Source organism: Protopterus annectens, chromosome 10.part0, assembly GCF_019279795.1.
Source record: "Protopterus annectens isolate FY-2018-M chromosome 10.part0, PAN1.0, whole genome shotgun sequence".
Lineage (NCBI taxonomy): Eukaryota > Metazoa > Chordata > Ceratodontiformes > Protopteridae > Protopterus > Protopterus annectens.
The window spans coordinates 109,174,840-109,201,279 of NC_056744.1; the positions used below are offsets into that span (position 1 = coordinate 109,174,840).

General features: G+C 39.5%; 1 protein-coding gene across 2 annotated transcripts in view; it reads left to right on the plus strand.

Annotated features, from left to right (window-relative positions):
- Positions 1-26,440, plus strand: part of AATK (apoptosis associated tyrosine kinase) — a 2,480,061-nt gene that overhangs the window by 1,753,556 nt on the left and 700,065 nt on the right. For both annotated transcript variants that reach the window (XM_044085080.1, XM_044085081.1), the window contains one exon: positions 14,643-14,776. In XM_044085080.1, the coding sequence (XP_043941015.1) occupies positions 14,643-14,776 (134 nt within the window). The remainder of the gene's footprint in view (positions 1-14,642; positions 14,777-26,440) is intronic.

Genomic DNA, 26,440 nt, shown 5'->3' on the forward strand with positions numbered 1-26,440 from the left:
CCTGTCGCCCCTGGGATTCAGGTTACTGGCTAAGGCTCTTGCCACCCCTATAGTGCCTTTTTTAGGCAAAGTTCAAAGGACAAAACCACCAACATAAGGTACAAGCATGCAAAATCTGAAGGTAATGCTACTCAGTGCTAGAAGTCTAAACCTCAAAATGCACTCTCTCGAGGCACTCCTAAAAATGTAGAACATCGATATCTGTGCAGTAACTGAGACCTGGTTCAAGGCTCCAGAGAGCACCCCTGCAATACCAGGCTACAACTCTTATCACACTTTTCGGCTACCAAACCAGGATTGAAACACTAAAGGTGGAGGAGTGTCCATATTCACCAGGGATATTCACACCACCAGATTAGTTGCCCAACACAATGTGTCTGAAATTCTCCAGGTGCAACTAACACTAGGTAAGACTGCAATCCAAATTGTAGCTTGCTACAGATCCCCCACCATGCCCCAAGATTCTCACTACACCTTTCTAAATATACTGGAAAATATTAATATACAACCAAACACCCTAATACTGGGTGATTTCAACTACCCTGCCATTAACTGGGAAAACTACTCGTGCACCAACACCTTTGCCCAATGGTTCTTGGAATTCATAAATTCCAATGCCCTGGATCAACTAATCCATAGTCCCACCAGGGGCTCCAGTATCCTAGACCTGGTCATTACCAACATGAGAAATCGATGCTCCACACCTATGATCACCCCCTCATTGGTCAGGTCAGACCATAAGCTAATCACCCTTAACATCCACATCCCACCCCCACCTCCCCCACCCCCAGTAAGAAATCCTCCATAAAAAACTTCTCCAAGGTCAACTTCATGCTACTCAAGTCAGAAGTTACAAACTTCTTGACACCCATGCAGACAGGAACTGAAAGTTTGACTGCTGAGTCCTACACTGAGGTACTGTACGAGCACATTCACTCATGCATGAATTGTGCCATCCCAAATAGAACCAAGATGCTCTCCTCCAAAAAAGGAAGCCAATCTGGTGGCCCCTGCAATAAACAAACTTTACAACAAAAGGAAAAAACTGTTGCAGAAAAGAGGAAAATCCCAGGATGCAAAAAACACCCTTACCAGCCTCAGTAAAAAGCTGAGATTCCTCATAAAATCCTCCAAAGCTAGTTACAAAAATAAAATTGCCAAAGATTCCAAAGACAGCCACAAGGCATTCTATAACTATGTCAAGAATCTAAATGGCAATGCTCAGATCTGCTCTGAGCTACAACAGAATGGCATTAAATATACTGATCACAATGATATTGCCAATATCCTGGCAGATCGATTCAGTGCCAACTTCACCCCCCCTCTCACTCACTAAATGACCCATCTCAATACTGGAAGATTGCCAAATTCCGGTAATAATGACCACACAGATAAAAAACGCACTCTCCAAATCTAAGAATACAGCATCCATGGGACCAGATGACCTCCCGGGCTGTGTACTACATGAACTACAAAATGAACCGGCACCTCACCTAAGTCTCATGTTTAATCATACCCTCACCTCAGGCTTGGTGCACAGCTACAGTTATCCCCCTCCACAAGGGGGGATCCACCTTGGATCCTGGGAACTACCGCCCCATTAGTCTGACGAGCCTGATCTGCAAGGCCGTGGAACGTATTATCATGGAACTTATAAACAAAGACACTGGCAACTTTAGAACACTGGACCCCACCCAGTTTGGGTTTGTGAAGGGCCAATCTTGTCTCCTGAACCTTATTGACTTCTTTGAATCAGTCTCCAGAGCCGTGGATGAGGGTAAGGCAGTCCACACAGCCTATCTGGACCTCGCCAAGGCCATTGACACCATCCCCCACTCTGGAATTATAGATAAATGTATTAAGCTGGGCATTAATCCTAAGTCACTCGATGGGTTGCCAACTGGCTTACTGATAGAACCCACACTGTAAAAGTAGCTGACTCCAAATGCAGCTCCAGACAAGTGACAAGTGGAGTACCTCAGGGTTCAGTCCTGGGACCTTTCTTGTTTGGCATCTACTTCTCTGAAGTACAGGCCAACATTAAGGGACTCTGGCTATCAAAATTTGCAGATGACTGCAAACTGGGAGCCATTATTGAATCCCCAAATGATGTTGATACTCTACAAAAGGGCCTTACAGAAACAGATGCTAGGTGCCAGAGCCATGGGCTCAAGCTTAATGCCAAGAAATGTATAGTTATCCGCTTTGGGAAAAAACATGTACCCATGAATTACCACATAGGTGGCAGTACACTAAACACCAAAAGTGTGATAAGAGACGTAGGGACACAGGTGGACAGTGGTCTCACCTTCAATATCCACATCACCACGACAGTCAGGAAATCCTTCTATGTGGCACACTTCATCACTAAGGGCTTTTCATCCAGAAAAAAGGAGGTCATTGTCCCACTGTACTCATCTCTCATTAAACCCATTATACAATACAATGCCCCATTTGGTATTTGCCTCTCAAGGCATCTGTAACAACTGAAAAGGCCGCAGAAATACCTCACTAAAAGAATCACAGGCCTAAAGCAGATGCCCTGTGCTGACCTCCTTAAAAAAACTCCAGCTATACTTTGTTGAATATCGTCTACTCCGAGGCAATCTCTGCTTAACATACAAGGCCATGTCAAACCCAGAGCTGTTGGACATGCTACACTTAAAGAAATCCCAATCCTTCAGAGCCTCATGCTTCAGGGATCTAAATCTTGTCATCACAATAAACAAAACATGCTGGAGGGATAGGTTTCTGAACCAGAAACTCCCCAGACTCTGGAATAGACTGCCCATACATGTCAAGCAAAGCGCCTCTTTGGCCCTCTTCAAAAGGAATCTTGATGATTGGATGGGAGAAAGGAAATTCCCCCAAGGATCACGTCAGTCGCCCTGCTAGACAGGGGTCCAGGGAAGTAAATAGTGTGGGAAGAAATGTCCAGGGAATTGTTATGGCTAGACTTGTATAGGCCCTAGGGCCGATAGCCTAGTACCAACCTGTGAACCTATAAAGTTTACATTAAAGTTTATGATTATGATTCACATGCACAGTTATTAAGACTATTAGGTTTTGGTAATGAAATAGTATGCTATCCTACAGAAGTTTATTCTACACTCATTTTTAAGACCAATGATTGATGGTTGTATAGAAAATAAAGTAAGGATAAGTGATTGTGTAGGAAATAATATAAGGATGGATAGATGTTATTTGAACTGTGCATATACTATGTGGTTGCAACTGTTAAGAAATAATTATCATATTTTATTACAGGGTGGTATCCTATTTTCATGACTTAAGCATGCAGTTTATTGTTATATGTAGAAAATGTTGCACTGTATGAAGATTTTATGTTAATTAGTCAAAAGGTGTTATTGGCTTTGGAACAGAGCTTGATGGAAAGTTAGTGTGTGTCATCCTCAAGCAGGATTTTTTTTTGGAGTTGAATTTCATAATGAGAAACAAGAAATTAGGCCAATGGAAGACCATCTGAAGGAAATACAAAGGTGGATTAATGCACAGAAGTCAAAGGACTTATTAAAGACTTTTAAAAAGCCACGGTGGTGCAGCGGTAGTGTTGTTACCTCACAGCAAGAGGTTCTCCCATTCCATTTTCGGCTGGAGCGCCTTCTGTGTGGAGTCTGCATGTCCTCCCCACGGTCGAGTGGCATTCGAAAGGCATGCGTGAATGGGCGTGCCTTTGTTGAAGGTTGGGCATTGGGCTGGCACCTCGGCACTGTAAAAATCTACTGCCAATCATTAACGGACCGGAGTTCCGCTGTGGCGACCCCTAACCAGGAAACGCCGAAAAAAGAAGAAGAACAACATACAGATTGGGTACAAACAGGCAAGAGCTTTTCTTTTTTATTTCGGAGAAATCAGAAAAAAACATGAATGGGTATTTTATTTTCCAGCATATGAGGTAATAGACTGAGCTCTATTAATGGAGAAATATTTTATCAGGACATTGAAAATGGAGGACTGAATATGATTCATCCAGACGAGTTATTGTTACTGGTTTGTAAACAGATTGAATCAGACAGTCAATAATGATTTTAAAAATTAAAAATAATTTGGTGGTGTATTATAAGTGTGTTATCACAAAGATGAAAACAATGATGTTTTATATAGAGACATAAAAATTAAAATAAAAACTTTATTTTAAAAAGTTAGTGACATTTAAAGTTTACAATAACACAACAGGAACCAAAGAAATAGGTAGGAATAGTATTACAACAATGTTATTCTGAATCAGGTTGGAATCATCTGGATGCCAAATGTGTTTAAGGTTTCAGAAAAATTGATGTTTTTATGTTAGAAATATCCTTTTAAGGAAGATTTTGTGTGGTGTATAGGACATCAAAAATTGGGTGTTAAAAGCTGTGATGCCATACAAAAGTATGAAAGAAAGATTGTCTTTTGTGGTTGGTTAAGAACCATTGAGCATGTTTGAGTGCCCTATAACAAAAAAGTTTGGGATACAGTTAACGTAGTACAGGTAGCACCATATGTGTCAGGTGTGACTTAACAGATCAGTTATTTTACTATGGTGTTAAAGAACATGGAGAATACTCTGAAAATGGAACTCCAACTGGATGTTTAAATTTTGGAAATTCTGGATTGCTAGCTCTTTGGCAGATTGCGCGCTTATAGAAGCTGGTAAGGGAGGATGGGAGTGAATGGTCCTTGCTGGCTCACCCATACTGGTGGTGGGGGGGGGTAGCTCTGGCTTACCACATGAGTGACACATAGGTGAAGCTCTACATGCAACATCTCATAGGGTCTAGTAAGTGCACACCACCAAGTGCATTGTATTGTAAGGTGAGGGGAATTGAACATGCAGAGGCATACTTCCCCTCAGAGGACAGATATACGTAGTGTGTGTGTGTGTGTGTGTGTGTGTGTGTGTATGTATGTATGCAAGTAATTTTATACATGTGTGTTTATATGGGTGTAGAGTAGCTATTCAAATGACCAGCAAGGTTGACACCTGTTGGTCAGCTGAAACAGATGGTTAACAGATGTGCAAGATTGAATATCCCCTTTCACCTGTGGATTGTGTGATATCAGAATTAGTATATTTAATTAGCAGTGGATATGGGTGGCAGGGGCTTGCCCCTGCAAAAATACTTACATTTGGCTTACTATGCTCCGGGTATGATTTCCTGGTCGTCAGTGTTGCTGGTTGTTCAATCAGTTGCCCTACAGCTATAGATTATAGATATAGATATAGATATATATATATATATATATATATATATATATATATATATATATATATTTAAAATGTGTGTGTGTGTGTGTACATGTATGTGTGTGTGTGTGTGTGTGTATGTATACTACATATATATATATATATATATATATATATATATATATATATGTATACACATATATAGGTTTGTAGGTGTTTACTTGACTAACGACCACAAGGGCCTTTTTAAGCCTAGCCATGCATCCCAAATCTCCAACAAGTTATGATACCCTTGATAAGTGTAAGCATGGGCCTGGGAGATGAACCATTTACAGGTTACCTCTGTTCATTAGTGACATGGGTACTAAACCAGGGATGAATTTCCAGTTTCCCATCCAACTGTCCAAGTTGTACTTGAATTGGGTTGGGGGGAACTCTGCTTCACATGGATGGGAAGCCTGTTCCATAGACAGGGTAGTCTCTGGGATATATACCTGTCTCTTAGGCAGGTCCTATTTATATCACAGGCAAGGTTTAAGTCTATAGAATGGGTAATTCTGGTGTTGTTTGTTTTGTGGATATGCTGGAGGTCCGATAGAGTGGGGTCTGACAATGCCCTGTATGCCAGGCATAGATCTCCCCTCCAAAGCCTGTAGGAGACAGAATACAAGGATAGGGCCTTGAGGCAGCCTGCATATGACATATTACTTACACCCTGTATTCTTTTAGTGAGGAACTTCTGTGGATGCTCCACTTGTTGGATATGCCTGGTTAGTTACATACCAAAGGGGACATTGTACTCAATGATAGGCCTGATGAATGCCAAATAAAGTGAAATTACTTCTTTGGACTTAGATGCCATACCTTTGTTTATAAGTTGCGCAACATAGAATGATTTCTTCACCACTGTAGACACGTGATGATCAAAGGCTAGATTACTATCTATTTGTGTCCCTAAGTCCCTGATTACTGGGTCAATGGTATGTTGTCAATATGATATTTACCAGAGATGGATGACTTCCCAAAGCATCCCATTTCTTGGGATTTAGTTTTAGTCCATGGGTCTGACACCAGTTGTTTGTCTTTGTCAGCCCCTCCTGGAGAACATTTGTGTCAGTGTAAGTTTCAATGACAACTGCTAATTTGCAATCATATGTAAATTTAGTCAGCCAGAAACCACTGACATTGGCCTTGACTTCTGAGAAGTAAATGCCAAAAAGGAGAGGTCCAAGGACTGATCCCTGAGGGACTCTACTTGTGATTGACCTCTTTGTAGAGGTGGACTCTCCAATTCTAACTTCCTGGGTCCTGTCTGTGAGCCAGTTGGCTATCCACCGGGTGACATATGGGTCTGTACCTAACTCTTGAGTTTGTCAACAATACCAGAGTAGGGTATTGTGTCAAATGCCTTGGCGAGGTCGAGGTAGGCAGTGTGAATGACTTTGCCCTCATCCATTGCTTTCTTGACCTTCTCGAAGAAGTCCACTAGGTTGATTAGGCATGATCTCCCCTTGACGAAACCAAACTGGGTTTGTTCCAGTGTCTGGAGATTTACTATATTTCTGTTGATCATCTCCATGACAATTCTTTCCATGGCTTTACATATAAGACTAGTGAGACTTATGGGTCTGTAGTTTCCAGGATCTGTAGATGGCCCATCTTTGTGCAGAGGTGAATATCTTTTAAAAGGTCAGTATTTTGTCAAGCTGCAAACTCACTGACACTGATCCCATTTCATGAAGTGTGGAACTACTGTCACCTATTAAACACTAAGATACAGACTTGTTTCCCAAATTGCAGACACACACACACACACACAGACACACACACACACACACACACACACACACACACACACACACACACACACACACACACACACACACACACACACATCTAGGTTATTACTCATTTCTGGGTTACACTAACATGAGTTTACTTCACTCCAGGATAATCCCTAGAATATGCACAAAATATGTCGATGTTAGGTGTTTCAATGTAATATTGTCGGTATCCTGGTTGTCAACATTATTGGTCATTCAATCAGCTGTCCTACAGCCATATATATATGTGTGTGTGTGTGTGTGTGTTTGTGTGTATATGTGGGTCTACTTCAGAAACCCGAAAGCTCACTTACCTGACATCTTGGCCAGCATTTTGACCTTTGCCCCTTACCTCCACTGTAGTGCGATCTCAGAGGTGGCATATTTAGTTAGGGGGGTGGCAAAGCTCCCCATATGGGTGGGTTTTCTTTGCTTTGGTTTAGTTTGTTTGCCAGGTTGGCCAAGCGGTTACTTACCTGTAGTGAAATATCGGTGTTCTGAGTGGTCAGTCTTCTGGAATTTAGTTTTTTCATCTTGGTCTTTTGAAAGTCAGGTAATTGAGCTTTTGGGTTTCTGAAGTAGCTGCATATATATATTATTGTGAAAATGTATGAAGTGCAGTGCCTTGTCAAGCTGCAACTCATTGATACTATTCCCATTTCATGAGGTGTGGGACTATTATCTAAAACTAAGAGACAGTCTTGTCCCCTCCCCCCATGCACATATACACACAGGTCCAGGTTAGTACTGTTGTCTGGCTTACACTGACATGAGTTCCATTTTTCTTCCATCACACTTTGGTATGATGATTTACAGTGCAAAGAAAAGCATGAATATACATATATGTTGTCACAATGCCTTAATGCCATTTCATATCAACATAACAACATTGTAAACCAATACAGAAATGAAGGCAACCTTGTTTTTTCACTTTTCCTTAACGTTTCCGAAGCATTTGATATAGTATCCCACCGAAAGCCCCTCTCTGAATTTGTAATATTAGGTCTCACTTACCCCTCCCTCTCCTGGTTTTAGTTGTTTATGCAGTCATCAGCAGGCAACTAAATGGCAAAAAAACCTTTCAGTGTTTCAACCAGTCTCTGTTGGTGTTCCCCAAGGGTCAAGAATCGACCCCCTTATATTCAGTATTTTCATAAATAAACTTCATACAGATCTCTCACTGACATTGACATATGGCTAAAAAATGATAACTTACTGCTTAATGCCAAAACAAACTTATGCGACTTACTCTGAAACACCTTAACCAGAAGCACACATTTCATATTACCTCAGGTAATAACATAAAAATAGAAACCATAGGTCAAACTAAACTACTGGGAGCCATAATAGATGACAGCCTTAAATTTGATTACCAAATACTTCATTCCATCAAGAAAACTCACAAAAAACTCATCTCCCTCTGTAGGGCCAAACACTACCTGACAGATCAAGAAAGGCTTACCTTAGCAGCAACATATCTCCTTCCTTCTCTGTTATATCTTTTCTCCCCTCTTTCAAATATCAACACTACATGTAAAACTGAACTAGCCTCCTGCTATTACAAAATAGCTACATTTGTAACCAGCCAACCTTATAAAACACAGCACTGCCTTGCATTAAAAAAATTAAACTGGCTTGAGCTCCCAAATCAGTTGATGTACTCACAACTAATAATTGCACACAACCAACTGTACTCTCCAAGACAAATGCGCTGCATTGTGAAACACTCTAATGCACTAGTCACCCACCAGAGGTTTTCACTGTAGCAGTACATTTTTACTGCCTGTAAGACCTTCAACCTGCGGTGGTGGTACTGCAGTAGCGTTGTCGCCTCAAAGTAAGACGCCATCCGGTTCGATTCTCAGCTAGAGCGTCTTCTGCGTGGAGACATGCGTGAATGGGCGTACCTTCGTTGAAGGTTGTGCGTCATGGCTGGTAACTCGGCATGTAAAAATCAACTACCAATCATTAATGGACCGAAGTTTCCGCTGTGGCGACCCCTAACCGGGAAAAGCTGAAAGAAACACCACAGTAAGACATTCAACAATGCTAGAGACTCTGTCTACTCCCATTAAGTGTCAAAAGTCTGGAATGAAATCCCCACACAGTTAAAATAGAAAACTTAAATGTTTTTAAAGCTTTGCTTAAACAGCACCTATACCAAATATGTGTCTGTTCTTCCTGTTCAACTAGCTAGCTTTACTTGGATTACTTTTGTCCAACTCTTATAGCCACTTTGCTTCCCAAGGTTTCTGTACCATATCACTCCTCCTCATACTGCACTTATTTCCTAAACTCTTACTGTTCCTCCTTCTCTCACACCCCACCACTAACTGCAACTCCTCCTCTGTCCATTTGTCTTCCTGCCATACCTCTCAACTTCTTACAGCAAGAAATCTGGATAAAGCCATAAATAAAAGTGGGGCAAAGGCCCAAAAATAGGGAGAAGTTTTAAATATTGCTCTTACAAACTTAGAAAGTTGATAGAACAACAGGTTTTGCATTTACATGAATTTTCTGAAGGGTATGAAGTCTGAAACTCAAATGTCTGTCATTATTTTCTAACTTCAGCCTTTAATGATTTGCCACTAATTTGCCAGAAAAAAATTCAAGTTTTAATGAAAAGTGGACCAAAAATATTAAGTAAAAATCTGGGCATTCTTCAAAAATCTGTATAGTTTAGAAGTATGCTTCCTGCTCATTTCCATAACTTCTCCTTTCATGTCTCTGTTATCAATTTTTAAGCTGCATTTTACTTGTCTGTCTGTAAATGATTACTGAACTCTAAAACACCCTAGTTTGATCTTTTCCCTGCAGCCATCATGCTATAAATGTATTAACTGTTATTGTATGCTATTTTTCTATTCAATAGTTATCCAATTTATATTAATTTATCTTGTTTTCATGCTAAAATGCTATGTTATTTAAATATATTTAAAAATCATGTAAATAAACTAATGTATAGACATTTGTACCCTGGAATTATAAATGTGCATCTTGTGTAACTTAAATATGGAGCTTTTCTACCCAGCCCACCATTGAAAATGGATTTTAACCAGTCAAACTTTTCCTGATCAACAAAGACAAATAAATAAATTAGCTTTCTCTTCTGCTTTGACAGCCTCCATTTCTTCCATCTGCAGTGCCCACCCTAGGTATACTCTCAGGTCTTTGTTTGTTCTGCATGATTACCTCTTCCCATGGCCTTGCCCATAACTATAACTATATATGTATACATGCACATATTTATGATTGTGTCACAAATGGTAGAAAACTCAAAAGATGGAATCGTAAATAGTAGTAGAAAAAAGAGAGAATCACAAAATACTGAATGACTTATAAGAGTGAATGACAAAACGCTGAATAATTATTGCACTAAAAAAGCCCTGTATCAGCAAACCACAGATACAAAAGGAAGATCAAGTGCTGTCTTGATAGCGGTACTGTTAGGGAAATGGCTTTTATTAACATAATGTGTTGGGTTAGGTTTACTGTTATGGTTAGCATGCATAAGTAAGATATGCGGGGGGACTTTCAATGTGTTATCACATGATGGCTGACAGCCCTCTGAAGGCACACTGTAGTCACTTACAAACCCAACTTTCAATTGTATCCGAAATTTACATATTGTAGTGTGCCTTAGATTTACATACTGTAGTGTGCCTTAGATTTACATATTGTAGTGTGCCTTAGATTTACATATTGTAGTGTGCCTTACATTTACATACTGTAGTCTGCCTTAGATTTACATATTGTAGTGTGCCTTAGATTTGCATACTGTAGTGTGCCTTACATTTACATACTGTAGTGTGCCTTACATTTACATACTGTAGTGTGCCTTACATTTACATACTGTAGTCTGCCTTAGATTTACATATTGTAGTGTGCCTTAAATTTGCATATTGTAGTGTGCCTTAGATTTACATACTGTAGTCTGCCTTAGATTTACATATTGCAGTGTGCCTTACATTTACATACTGTAGTCTGCCTTAGATTTACATATTGTAGTGTGCCTTAGATTTGCATACTGTAGTGTGCCTTACATTTACATACTGTAGTGTGCCTTACATTTACATACTGTAGTGTGCCTTAGATTTACATATTGTAGTGTGCCTTACATTTACATATTGTAGTGTGCCTTAGATTTACATATTGCAGTGTGCTTTAGATTTACATATTGTAGTGTGCCTTAGATTTACATACTGTAGTGTGCCTTAGATTTACATACTGTAGTGTGCCTTACATTTACATACTGTAGTGTGCCTTACATTTACATACTGTAGTGTGCCTTAGATTTACATACTGTAGTGTGCCTTAGATTTACATATTGCAGTGTGCCTTAGATTTACATACTGTAGTGTGCCTTAGATTTACATACTGTAGTGTGCCTTAGATTTACATACTGTAGTGTGCCTTAGATTTACATATTGTAGTGTGCCTTAGATTTACTTACTGTAGTGTGCCTTAGATTTACATATTGTAGTGTGCCTTAATTTGCCAAAAATAACTAAGAATCATGAAATGGAGGTAACCAGTGAAGACAGAGGGTTTTTTTTTTTTGGTGGGGGGGGGGTGGAGATGGGGGGCAGCATAGCAACACAAGAAAATGTAAGAATGGGTGAAGTCCAACCAATTACTGTTTTGCAGAGCTGCACTCTTTCAAGAGGAAAATAACTGTTCCCTATGGGTAAATGAAGTGATTTACAGAGTGCCTTCATGTGTGATTTGTAAGCAGTCACAGCAGTCTCACCAGTACTGACAGTACAGTCACGTGATTGGATGGAAAGGCCATAACGTGCATCACTTTTCTCACACTGACTTCTTACAATGTCAGCAGGTGAAAGACAGCTCTGTTTGTCATAATGTGTGCTTAACTTTAACACTGAGATTTTGTGCCAGGGTGGTACCCTTGCAGTATGGTCACTGTACCAGGAGTGCTTTGGACAGAAGGGTGGTCACTCCTATACCTTGACCACAATCTGATAGAAGAGCAGCAGGGGAGGAAAATAGTTCAGTGGTGATGGCTTAGAGGTTTGAGGTACCTTATGGTATCTACCATGCACCTTCCGAATCACTAAGTCAGGTCCACCATATTCCCTTCCACCACCACCACCACCATCATCATCATCATCATCAATAACCTCCTTTTTTCCATTTTCTGAACAGGGGTGGGGTGTTGCATCAATGGACATCATCTCTCTCAGTTCAATACCACTCTTCTGCCTTCTTTGACAGTCATGCTTGACTGTCTCAGGTTTTCGCTCATACAGTCCATCGATCTCTTTGCTGGATGTCCTCATTGCCTGTTGCCTTCCTCCTGTCTGTCCCAAATCTTTTCCACAAGATTGTCTTCTGCTTTCCTGCACATGTGCCCAAACCACTATAATCTGTTTTCTTTGACGTTCCCTGCACTGGGAACTACTCTGGCTTCTGTTCTGATATATTCTTCTTTTTGTCTGTCCCACAGTGTGCATCCAGGCACTTCATCTACATTGTCTCTAGCTTCCTGAACTGCTATGCCATTACAGCTTAAGTTTCTCTACCATACTGTAATAGTGGATGAAACACTGTTTGTACACCTTACTTTTCAGCTTATTTGGCATTCATCTGTTACACACTACCCCTGACACTCTGTACCATTTGGCTTCAGTCCCCCATGATTCTAGCTTTGACCTCCACATTCAGACTTCCCTTATCCTTAACCACTCCACCCGGATGCTTGACGTTGTTAACCAGTTTTCAGTTTTCCCTTCTATCTCAGTTTTCATCTTTGTCTGTCTCCCTCATTTGCTGTTGTACAGCTTTCTTATCTGTACTCAGTTTCATTCCATGTGCCTTCAGTTTTGCATTCCATTTCTCTGCTGTGTTCCTGTTCAGAGTCTGCTTGTAATGCTGCATCATCTGCATATGGCACTTTTGTTGATCTGCTCCCTCTGACTTGTTTGCAAATTTAGTCCTTCATCAGTATCAACAGCAGTGGGCTTGAACCCTGATGCACCCCCACTATGAACCCCAATCTGAGCATGAGCATTGCTCATACTTGTGTCATTGACACCATGTATACAGCTGGCACTAATTCTACCAAAGTGTCTGAGACTTTAAACCTTTGCAAGACTTTTCTAATCAGCTTTCTTGGGAACTTAACTAAGAAACTACAAAAACTCTTTGAATGCGACCGGTGTTAATGAAGACAACCAATAAATAACAAAACACCAAGACAAGATGACCAGGAATGAAAAAAAATCCACGGAATTAGCATCACAAACTGTTTAATAACCGCTTTCATCAAAAAGACTTCATCAGCTAATTCAGATGGTAATTTCATGGATTTTTTCCATTCCTAGTGATCTTGTCTTGGTGTTTTGTTAGTTATTTCTTGGGACCTTGTCATATGCTTTCTTCAAGTCTAGGAATGCCCAGCTGAACTGTTTCATCATCTCTAGTTTCTTGTCAACTATGTGTGTCACAGCAAACATCACGGTAGTTGTGCTCATCCTGATCTTGATCTGAACTGTTCATCTCCCATCTTACTTTTTACTCCTCTGTGTATTCATTTGTAAATCACCCCCTCCAGAACTTTCATGCAGTGTGGAATGAATTTTAAACCTCTGCACTGACCACAGTTATGAATGTCCCCTTTGTCTTGTATGCTGGTATTAGAATGTTTACTCTCCAGTCATCTGAGATATGACTTTCTCTCCATACTGCTATGAGTACCCTCAGAATCCATTTCTCCCCTATCTCACCCAACATCTTTATCATATCTGCTGTGACCTCATCTGAGCCTGCTGCCTTCCCAGACTTCATCTTCCTTAGTGCTGTTCTTACTTCTTCTAAGGTGGGCTCCTCTTCTTCTCTCATCGTAGGCTGTGTCTAGGGCAGTACAGCTTCTGTGGGTTTTTCTTTATTCAGAAACTGCTGTAAGTGCTCCTTCCATCTGCCTTTGATGCACTGTGGACTGGTGAGCAGGTTGCCGCTGGCATTCCTTTTGAAGGGTGTCTGAACAGTATTTTCTTTATCTTTCTGTCTTTGCCTTGCAACCTGAGAGAGTCTCTTTGTGCTATCTGCTGAGTTACATGCAGAATCCTGTAGAGTGCCACTGTTGTAATTCAGGTCCACCATTCCCACATAAAGGAAGTTGAACAGTTGAATGTTGGCAGCATCTAGGTTGAAAAGAGATGGAGCCCTAGCATACTGCCTGCCCATTTCTGGCAAGGATGCAATTTAGTGGGAGATCCTAGCTAACTCCCCATATCTTAACTTGGAAGGGGACAGATACCATGGAATAAGTCGTAATTTGTGCAAGTTACAAGGAAAAAGTGTGCAAGTTACAGTTAAGTAAAATAACTATAAATACTAAACAGGAAATATTAATTTATTTTAATAGTCTGTAAATAAACGTTAATAGTCTGTAAGTAAACCTTAATCGACTGCTGAACTATTATTCTGCCCAGTTAAATTTTTACTTATATGCATTAATGCAATAACATTCACAAGGCTTTGTTTCTTGGGTCTGCGCTATAAAAGAACTAACAATGTAAATGAGATATAAAAAATATAAATATATTATTAAAAGAGGTGATGGCTAGAATGCTGACTGTCTTTTTTTCTCTTTTCATGGTGCGTCAAAGGGCGATTTAAAAGGTTACCTGAGAAGTTGTGTAGCAGCGGATTCCATGGCACCTGACCCTATAACTTTGCAACGAATGGCTTGTGAGATTGCAGCTGGGATTTTGCATCTTCATAAACATAACTTCATCCACAGGTAGGAAAACATCCTTAAAATGTTTTAAACTAACAGAGGGCTGCTTTTAGCTGGTTGGTTGATTAAATGAATGTATTTCATTTTTTATGTTTAAAAGCATTCTTTATTAACCACAGTGGTGTTCTTTTCACTATAAATTGCAGTAGTAGCTTCTGATACCAAATTCTAACTAGTAGAGGATTCTGTTTCATACATCTGTTTATTATGAAAATCATTTAATGACATATATGTGATCCATTGCATGTCCTTGATGTATAGATTCCAGTGTATTGTAGTAGCATAAATGCTTTCAAACCCAAATCTCAGGAATCAGTAAAATGCTACCAACAATGCCGTAGCATCCACTCCCTGTACTGCACATTACGTTTGTTTGTCCTTTCCCACATCTTTTTTCTTTAACAGTTTATATACACTCCTCTTCCCCCAAAAAAATGAGAAAAAACTCTACAGAACTGTGATGCTTAATACATTCAACATTCCCACTTGATATTGGATTACCTTCAAAGCAGACTTGTTTCCCCTAATCACTTATTTATTTATTTATTTTTGGCCTTCTCTTCTTTTTAAATCATTGTTATGGGTTTTTTTCTTATCTCCTCTCCCCCACTGACCACAGGTTCTGCAGTCCCTGTTAAAAGGCTATTACCTACTCATTCATTCTACCCATGAGAGGCTCTCCAGTAAAGGAGAACTGGGCAAAAGGCCAAAAGCCATCATGCTGTGGACCATTTTTTAATGTTTTGTTCTTCACTCCTGTGTTGCATCATGCCACTTTAAATGTGTTCTTCAAGTACTTAAATTATTGTGTACTTTACCTACTGCACATAAAGTTTAAGTATTTAACAATGTCATTTAAGGAAAATGCTTGTAATGATGTGAATTTAATTAAGCACTGGACATATAAATGCATGGCCCAGACTCCAAGTGTGGAGTGCTTAATGGCTCTTCTGCTTTTACCCAATTGTTATATTAATTCCATTAGGGACAAGAGCCAGACATCTAGTCAATGGTCCAATGACGTGCCCATTCCTGCCAGGGGTGTCTCATCAGCCCATTTGTATCTACTATGGTGAGAGTCAGGTGGTAACAAGCAGGCCAGTTTCCAGGACTGATAGACCGGACTGTCCCCACCCCTGTGTAATGTCTCCATCCTGCTCAACAGCTCTCTGTGCTCTACTGCTGCTGCCTGAAACAGTGTGCCTCTACATGCCCTCAGTTTTGTATAAATGCAGTGTTTCTTCACTGCTTCATGGGTACTGTACCATGTGTGCTCACTAGGTGTCACTCAAATGCTGCTTCCCTACTTCCCTCCTCACAGGATGGGTGAGCTGGCAGTGGACCTGCACTCCCATCCTTCCCTGACATCATTGTCAGCTGCCTGAGCTGCTAATTGAGTGCAGGTCACCTGGGACATAGGCAAGGCTTCATTCGTCTGTGCTACCAGAGCTGGCTAAAAATATATATATTTTTTATGTACTTGACTAATAACATATCAATGAACACAAGAGTATGTGTCATAGTGAAGACATCGGTTGAATAAAATTGTTTAGAGGTGAACGTTTGAGTACTTACTGGCATTGGTCTTGCATCTCTACTTTTCTAAGCCGGCCTGAAGGTTTAGAGGTTGCATGTTCAGCTTACATACTGGCACCTTAAGTATGGATATAAGATACTTATTGATATTTGACTTTTTTGCAACAAAATGGGAATTGTCAAACTAATTTCAATCAATCCCATGTTATTAAATACAACAAGATCATGGAACAGCGAGAGGAAGAAGGTTTCGCCTTCCCTCCATGGTTATGCAGTTTCAGAGTTTATATATTTGATATTGGGTTGCCTTCTGCTTCTTTTTCCTCTCATTTTTTTTTATAGAAGTAGGACCTTTCAGTGTTGACTTGGTAATTATCCATGTATCCACAGAGACCGGAGGACCATCTGGGCTTGGCGGAATCAAACCTCTGATTATAGTTACTCTTCCCAGTGGAACTGAAGAAAGCTATCAGAGCATGGGGAATCAATAGAGAGGGATGGAGTCCTTTTTCTTCATTAGCCCTGAGTGGAGGCGATACATATTAACCCTCAAGCCTTATCCAAACAGGTTTTCATATTGCTCTTCTGGCTTGTCTCAAAACCCCTTTATGGCTGGGCAGTCACAAGAAAAGGGTCACTGTTCTATCTTGTCCAGGAACCATTCAACAAAATTCCATCTTTCTGGAAGATAAAGAATAGCAGTAGAATTGGGGGGGGGGGGTAATATACAATCCCAATTCATTCATGCTAGGTGATTGTCCAGGGCACCACAGTTGCCATTCAAAAAAAAACTTTAAAACAGTATATTTTTATTAGGTGTAGTTGATGTATACGAGCAACATCATAACACAATGGTCAGAGTAAAAAAGGGATTAAGGTGATATTTAGCATAGTAAAGCTGGCAGGGATGTTTGTTAGGATAAAATTCAGTATGTTTCCAGCCCTTTTCAGCATTTTTGCCATTTGTCCCAGACTGTTAGTGTTTATGTAGTGTGGTAGTTTTTGTCCCAGTCACTGGCTGGGGCATAATTTTCCATTCAGTGGAGGGATAATTCAGGTCATCAAGTCAAAAAATGATTTGAGTTATTGGAAAGGTTGTAGGTTTATCAAGGAAGCACTTGCATTTGTAATGTGATAACATATTACAAATTTGTAGTTTGTGTTGTTTATTGTAACCTGGGTGTACAGGACTTCATGGCCATCATTTGAGTCCATAACTTAATTTTAAAAAGGCTGACTAATTAAAATAGATACTCCATGTCCTTACTCAATGAGCTAAAACTGGTGAAAAGAGCTATAATCAGGGACTTGCGGGATGCAGAACATGTCCCTGAACCATGTCTGTGTAATGGCATGTACCCCAATATCTTCAAAGAAGCAGGATAAGCTTCTCAATAGCTTAAATATTTTCTTTTGTTTTGCTTTTTACCTATTTGGTTGGGGGTTTATGCATGTTGATATGTCCCAAAATCACGCTACTGTTATCTGAAGAGTTTACCTTGAAATATTCTTTAATAAAACTCTACCTTCAAAATGCCCTAGGGAAGAAAATAATTGATTCTGTACCCTATCTATTTTGGGAAAAAGGTGTAGGCTATTTCTTGCAAAGTAGAATTGGGCCCCACACATTTCCTTCTAAGTGGAGAAACACTAAATCGCCCCAAATGGTCACTATACACTAAGTTAATTTTTAAAGCGAACAATCTTTTGTGTGCAGTTCTGTGCCATGCATTACAGAATTAAAAGCATTCTTAGTTTTCAAATGGGTCTTCAGAATAATCTGTTTCTGAGAAAGTCCAGTGCAAAATATCAATGTTTCAGAATTAGGGGCATATAAATTCACTATATCTGACCTCTTCCCCCCACAAACTAGCCTCATTGAGCAGGCTGTACTCTTCACTACATTTTAGGGTACAGTACTTAAATCCCCACTGTGTCGATTGTGGAGAGATGGGCGAAGGCTGCCAGCCTAGTCAAATAGAATTTGATACATAATTCTATCAACTGTATAAATAAATGTAAAATACAGGCTTGTGGTTTTAAATGTAAGAAAACACTGCAAAATGTGAACTTCAGGATTGTTGTAACATTGCCATCTGCTGTAAGGACAACCAAGCCAAGTATTTCAAATGTGTCTTTTTAAGTTGAAAAGATCTTATGAATCTCTTTAATGTTAGAATTCGGCTCCAGGGTGGCTGGATGAAGATTTCATGCCCATTGTTTTAAGGCTAAAGTTTATGACCAGAATTTAGATGTGGAATGTGTTTTATTGCTCTGGTTTCTGCTAGCATATACATGTGAAATGTCTTGTATTGTTGTAAGTTTCTGAGGAGGTGTTAGATTGCTAAATAATGCATTTTGTGGCCTGAGAACTCAGACCAGGTGTTAAGTTGATGCAATATGAATACTGCGATAACCTAAGTGTCAAAAATGATGTAATTTTGGGAGAGCCTTAGAGACATGTTTGCTAATAATGTTTAAATACTATTTCTCTCAAGAGACTGAAAAGCATTTTGACTTTGGACATCTAACTTACCAGCACTCTGCCTTGTGCTCACATGTAAGTTTTAGCACTGTGATTTCTTGTAGGAATAGTTAAAGCTAGTAAAGATTAATTAGGTATTTTTCTTTGAAATCAGACCTGTGATACTTTATTATTTTAAGTTTCTGTGTGATCTCTGAACTCTTAGATATCGCTGTGGTGTAGTAGTTTTGTCTTGTGTTTTAATTATTTATTATTAAATATTTTTAAAACTTTCTACCTGTGGCTGCTTAGTGTAGAGATAAGCTCTAGAGTGCATTGCATATTTATAGAGGTTATTGTAATAGGCCACTCTAAAGTAAGCCTTGACTGTTAGTCATACTGCCATTGGATATTAATATTGCACAGTAATAATTGGACACCCTTTTAAGGGCCTTTTAGTAGCTGATATTATTAACTGGGTGGTGGCAGTAATTACTACCTTATAGTCTGGGTAAAGGGGCACAGTTGGAGAATCTGTGTGAGCCTTTCCCAGGAGTGTCTGCGAAGTTGTATAAATACTTATCTCAGTGTGTGTGTGTGTGTGTGTGTGTGTGTGTTGTGTCAGCTACTTGGCAGGGACACGACACACTGGTTGGACAGAGAGGGTACTGGAGGTTTTAGCTTGCCCAGTTAGGCTGAGACCTGGGCCCTATGGCCGTGCCAGTGGGGAGTCTTATTGGGGACCTGGTGAACAAGGGAGCAACCAGCCTCAGATTGACTTTGATCTCTGTGTGCACTTAAGGGAAATTGTACTTTACTGTGTGTATTAATTATCCTTTCCTCTTCTATGAGATGACCTCCTTGGTGTTAGTGGTGAGGATTGAGGCTTCTTGATTTCTGGGCCAGGCCACGGTCATCACACAAACATTTTTTCTAATGAGAATTCCTACCCCTGATGTCACATCGCTAGGTAAATCAACCAACAAAGTCATTTACACTTCATACACCTGTCCTGTCCTTAGCTTCTCTTCATTGTTGATAAAAGTGTTGTCCCTTTCAGAAAAGACTTGTCTTCCCCATCTGTTTAGGAATTCTGATATGTGGAATCTGTTAACAGGGGAAAGAAAACTGCTCCCTCACATTGCAGGTTAACATTTTGAATAAACCAGTCAACTAAAACAGAAGGGCTTTAACATAAGAGATGAGTTTTCAACCTATTCTACTGCAACAGCTTTCCTTGGTGTAGTCACATGTTTTACTCATAGACCCTGGCATAAGACCGTAGGAAGGATATGGTAAATCACCGTCAAAACTTATTTTTATTACACGCTGCACTGTGGCAATCTTATAAGTAAAGGAGATTTCTCAGTGTGGTATAAAAAAATAGCTGCACACATGAGCTATATAACCATATTGTAAAAACATTAGTGAAAGCACATTTTTCTTTTTAGCAGACCCACTGGTTGGCCCATAAAACTGACCATAAGAGAAGTCTCTTATCTCATCTAATGATAGCCCAGAAGTGGAGATTCATCATATTTTATTAAACTCAAAAGCAAACCTGTCCCAAAAAACACTGAAGTGTCAAAACATACATACATTTTGCAAGTTACCTGCAGAGGCCCTGTTAGGATCTGCAAACAATAAAGATTTCACACTGGTCCATTCTTGTCATAGGCTGCAAATGAAGCAGGCCGGTACCTAAGCCAAGAAAGTGGCCAAACGTTAGTTGCAGGGATCCTCCTACCATCTGAGCAACTGTATAAAGTTCATTACTCCATCCCATCTTCTGCTCTACATAGGCAGCCACCAACAGACTGTAAGGCTCCTCAGATCTCAGTGTATTAATGAACTTTACTGCCACGTGCCATACCGACTTTTGCATAATGTCCATCAAAAACACCCTCTTGTCTACTTCTGTTCCAGGGATTTTTATTTATTTTATTTTTTAACATTTGTTGACTGGAAAAGTTTGACTAGGACAGAGCCAATTTTCAGCGGAGGCCTGGGGAGAAACACTCCAGAATGCATGTCTTTTGGAATGCGGGAGGAAACCAAAGTACCCAGAGGAAACCCATGTGAATGCAGGGGGGGACATGCAGACTGCACAGAGAAGGCACTCCAGATGAGAATTGAACCGGAGAACCTCTTGCTGTGAGGTGACAATCTTAACCACTGCACCACTGTGGTGCCCAGTGTTAATGGGGATGTTAATCCCGATCACCCGCAAATTTGGTAGACCTTTCTGGAGTGAAGAGATCTTGAGATTGTTCTTAACAGTACCTTCCTGCTAGATGGGTGCGCAACCTGACGATTTAGAACTTTTTCTTTCAGCTGTTTTAGAATGTATTCTATTCACCACCATTTTCATTTGTGAACGTTGAAGAATTTCTGACCTTTAACCATTCTACTCAGAACTTGTCTTATCTTGATTGTGAGATCATATCAAGATCCTTTGTCTTTTGCCAAAATCCAGCCTTTGCACCAAGAATGAGAATAGTTGACCAGTTATCAAATACCTGCATGCCCCTTTAGCTTTCTTGTATTCCATTGCCAGCATCCCAATACCCGTGACAATGGATTTACAATAAATTCTACTGGACAGGCAAAATATTTCTTTGATCCCACCAATGTACAAAATAACCTCCACTTATTTTTGCAGATTGTATTTTTTCAAGGTTATATAGTTTCACTGTCAATCTACTTTCCCTTGGAAGCAAGCATGCAGTTTCTGTCTGCACTGTGCTATATGAAGGTATTTGTTAAGGTGCCCATGTAATATTTCAGTTTTCTGTGTGTGGGATTCCATTTGGAAAATTTCTAGGTGCAGACCACAAATGAACCCTTGCAACTTTCCCAATGTTTCCAAGGATGCAGTGAGTCTATCCAACTTAATGTGAATGGAATCCACAAATTGTTGTACCACCCTATACTAGTACCACTAACTGGTGTAGAATGGTCATCCAAGTGGCCTGCAGCTCCCCTACAGTTGCAGATACAAAATCTTCATCTGCCTGAATGTTTGTTACTTAATTTGTTAATAGTTAATAGTTGTTCACTTTCTTTGCTCCTTGCTTTGCTCTAGTGAAAAAAAAACTTAAAAATATATATATATATATATGTATATCAGAAAGCACCCCACACAGCCTGTTAGCTGCTCATTGTTTGCTCCTGGAATCAAATATGTGTGTTTTCACAGCTTTTAAACGTTTGATGCATGCTCTTTCCACTGCTGTTAATTGCTGAAACACTTTTACCTAGAAACTTCCATACAGTGAAATTTGATTTTTGATGAGTATACTTTCTGACCTGCAAAGTTAAAAATTAGATAGTCAGCAGTGCATTTTGTTTGTACTATCGTATTTATTTCAGTGTTTTCTACCTGAATGAGAAACCTTTTATATGAAAAAAGGGCATTTATCCTTTAGTCATCACGAAAATATTCAACACCAGTAAACCTGACTTCAGTATATATGCACCTTTTGTAATTATTTTCCTTTTTATAGCTCATGGGTCACAACTAAAGTAGTATATTATTGTCTTATATATCCAAGTGGTTAACAGGTGTTTAATAAACAAGATGTTAAAGTACCTGCCTAGACATTAATGTTTTACAGAACCTCTAAACTGCTTTATGCCAACTTTATTCATTGTTTTCATTGTTTTGTGTATGTGTGTGTGTGTGTGTGTGTGTGTGTGTGTGTGTGTGTGTGTGTGTGTGTGTGTGTGTGTGTGTGTGTGTGTGTGTGTATGTGTGGGTGTGCTTATGTTATGTGCTTCTGTAAATATTTTGAAAGTATAATCATTTGTTGTTGCTCCAAGAACTTATAACCCTTACTGTCCCTGTTCTTTCACTGTTTATGCTAATATAGAATGTGGTCTCTCCATCCAAACATACATATTGTGACTTGTATGAGCTGAGACAAGAAGCACTGACACTCTCTTTCTGTAGACAGCTAGATAAATGTTTTCTTGTTTTGCCACTGTTGTTTACTAGACCTCTCCATGTATTAGCATGTTACCCTTCTTCCCATTTCTATAGTCCACAGTTGTCTATAGTTGTATGTATCGCATAAACAAAAACTGCAGCAGTCTCTGTGTAGCTTAGGCCTTGGTCTGCTCATTGTATTACACTAAAGTTCAGATGACTAGATTAAATGTCAGATACTGCCATAAAACATATCTCTCAACCTTTGATCATTACAAATCATAACAATGGGCTTTAAAAATTCATAGCAGAGGATCAGAAAGAGTGACATTTTCTTATTGTTTCATTATAGAAGGTCTTCATGTGCTGTATCCTGTACAGTTTATAATAAGGAATAACTGTACAGGCTTACTTCAGTTATTTAATAATGTGTATATACCCAAATAAGCACTGCCTATGAACAAAAGCAATAAAAATAGGATGACAGAGTTGTATCCTGAGTGTTGAAATGATGGTGCTATTCCTACATCATAGCAATTGGAAAGTCCGCCATCTAGTTATTCCTGTGTTTACTAATCTTACCCTGCCTTAACTTGAGCAGTGATATCGGTAAATACCACCTGCTGGTCATCTTCAACCAAACCAGAATACCTAATTTAAATTACTTTGTATTTTATGGTATTGGCAGTGCTTAGTTGTGCAACTCAATAAGAATTATTTCCTGAACTGAATGGCATATTCTGAGTTTTATCTACTGCCTCTAGTAAAACAGTTTTATGCTGTTAAAGCATGTGTCACTTTAGATCCATGCATTCTTGTGACATCTCTGCAGGTATTGATGCAGACATCTGTCTGTTGCCAGCAAATGGATGAAGGTTAATAAAAGGCAGGAAGCACTTCATATCACGCTTACTACTAGATGAGGACCGTAAAAGAAAGCTGATGTGCTAGTGCTGCATTTCTGTAGTATACAGAGTCCTGGAATGAGCTGTAGTTTATTTAGAACCTACTTTTCAGACAGAACACTTACAACTATCTCTGGAACAGCAAAATTCAAAGCTGAAATGTCACAAATTTCAGTGGGGAGATCCCCTTTTTTCAACCTGTGTCACATCTTTTCTTTCTGTCTTTCCTGTTTAAAATTATAGAATATACGGGTCCACTTTTAAATTTCAAAACACCAAAATCTCGAGTTTTGAGATACCGAACTCAAAATATCGAGATTTTGGTATCTCAAAAGTTAAAAGTGGAAAAAAAAAAACAGCAAAAATAATGTTTTTGCAGGGAGGCAAGCCCCCCTGCACCCCCACACCCCCCTACTTAAATATACCAACTCCGAGGTCGTGCTTCATTAAAGAGACTGGGAATCCACTTACCATTCTCTTCACTGTAGTGCGATCTCGGAGTTGGTTTATTAAAGTAGGGGGTGGGGGGATGCAGGGGGGGCTTGTCCCCCTGCAAAAACATTATTTTACTTTTTTTTTTTTTTTTTTTTGGTTCACGTTTGAATTTTGAGATACCAAAATCTCAGTGTTTTGAGTTCGGTATCTCAAAACTCGAGATTGTGGTATTTCAAAATTTAAAAGTGGACCCAGAATATACATGGGTGAATTGTTCATGTGATACCCTGACCCCATATACAAAACTGGAAACAAGGGGGTTGATGCCGATACAATCCTTACATCTTACACTGTAATGGCAAAGCTCAAGAACATCCTGCAGAATGATTCTACCTCACACTGAAGTGGATGTCCACAAAAAAATATTAATAAAGCCTTCAAAAACTGCTGTTATGGTATTTGTAACTACCCCAAAGTTTGTCTAAGCCTACAAAACTTCAACCAGGAATCCACATGGGTTAGAAGTTTCAGTACAAATTCAAATATTGTTTGGGATATGATTTGATCAAAACCTTAACGTTCCTCACTGTATAGAAACATATACCTACAATATTCTCTCAAAGCTTATAAAACTGTCCTGGAGATTATCCACACTCCTGACTTAAGAGATCAGGAGGAACATTGGCATACATGTACTCATCTCCAAAGTGGAGAGCACACTACCCATCACTGCAGTAAAGTTCTCAACAATGGCAGAATTCTATAAACGACTGTTAACAGAATGTCCAGATTTATCTGCCTTTCCAGTACTGTGAAACATTCCAATCTCTCGCTGATTGCCTGTAACAGCCAGGGCACACTAATGTTATATCCTCTTACGTACAGACTGATATTCTAATATTAATGCCTGTCTCGCTCTGCCAGAATAAACACTAGAACTACAACATCCTTTGCATTAAGATCAAGGAAACCTCTCTTTCTCTAGTCGGGACACATTTCAATAAAATAATAATGAGAAAAAAAACACAATCTCCAGTCTGCCACAGCTCCCTGAAATGTAACTAATGACATCGGGAATTGTACGGCAAAGTGTCAAGCAGGAAATAGAGCTCAACAAATGCAACTTCTTCTCTGACAGTGGACAGCAAGATTAAGCTGAGGTACTTTGTTAGTTCCTGCTACATGAAACAAGTACATTTTGAAGTTATGTGATTGCACTTGAATTGTCTGATTCCTCTCTAAAACGGTATAGCAATTGTGTTTTATACTAAACACGGGGAGCTGACATGCCCTTTGACCTTTGTCACTAATGTTCCAGTTGGCATAACCTTCTTGATGCTCATATCCACATTTGTCTACTACTCACCATTGTATGAAAACTTCAGAGAATTATGTTTTGACATACTGTAAGTTAATTGTATGGAAAAAAAAATTAAATAGACATCTGTTTGTTAAAACTGCCATGTTGACCTGAGACCTAAGCCTTGCTGGAAAGGGTCTGAGGGCCAGTTCACTTGCATAGTTAGCCAAAGTGAATAAGCATATTTAAATAATACTCATATATGTGTCCATATATATATATATATATATATATATATATGTGTGTGTGTGTGTGTGTGTGTGTGTTGGGGGGGTCCTGCATTTGGTCTAAATGCAGGTTTGTCGAAATCTGTTTAATCGACTGCATTTGGTCAATCTATGCAGATGGTTGGCAGGTGTGTGAGATCAACAGTCCGCAGAGAGGGGAATATTCCCTTTCCCTGGTGATTGTACACTCTTAGAGTTGGTATATATAATTAGCAGAGGGTGCAAGAGAGCTTGCTCCCCCCTGCAAAACTCAATGTTATTTGTTTTTTTTTATGTGTATAAATTGCATGAGCAGAAGTTCTTTTTCGATTTGTCTACCTTTTGCAGTAGATGTTTCTGAGGTCGAGATATAGGCTACTTGACTAAAGTGAGTAGGCCCAGAGATATATATGGATCTAGGACGTTTGATAAAGAGATCAAACGTCTGAATCCATAACCACCGAACACACTTTAACGAAAGTGCTTTAACCGGAAAAGTGCTTTCGTTAAAGCATGTCAATAAAAAAAAAAAATACTACATTTACACCTTGCATCCCCCATGCAGGGGGCTATGCCCCCCACACCCCTCCACTTTAATATTTTCCCTCCAAAACTGCACTACAGTGGGGAAAAGGGAATTTTCCCTTATCCGCACCGTAGTACAGCCTTGGCAACAGGCATACTTATGGAAAAGTGCTTCTTCGGTGAAAAGCTTAATGGGTTCGGACATTTGATCTTTCAATCAAACGTCCTAGATCCATATATATTTATATATATACACATATATATAGTGTGTGTGTATGTGTCTGTGCCTGTCTGTCTATCTGTCTCTC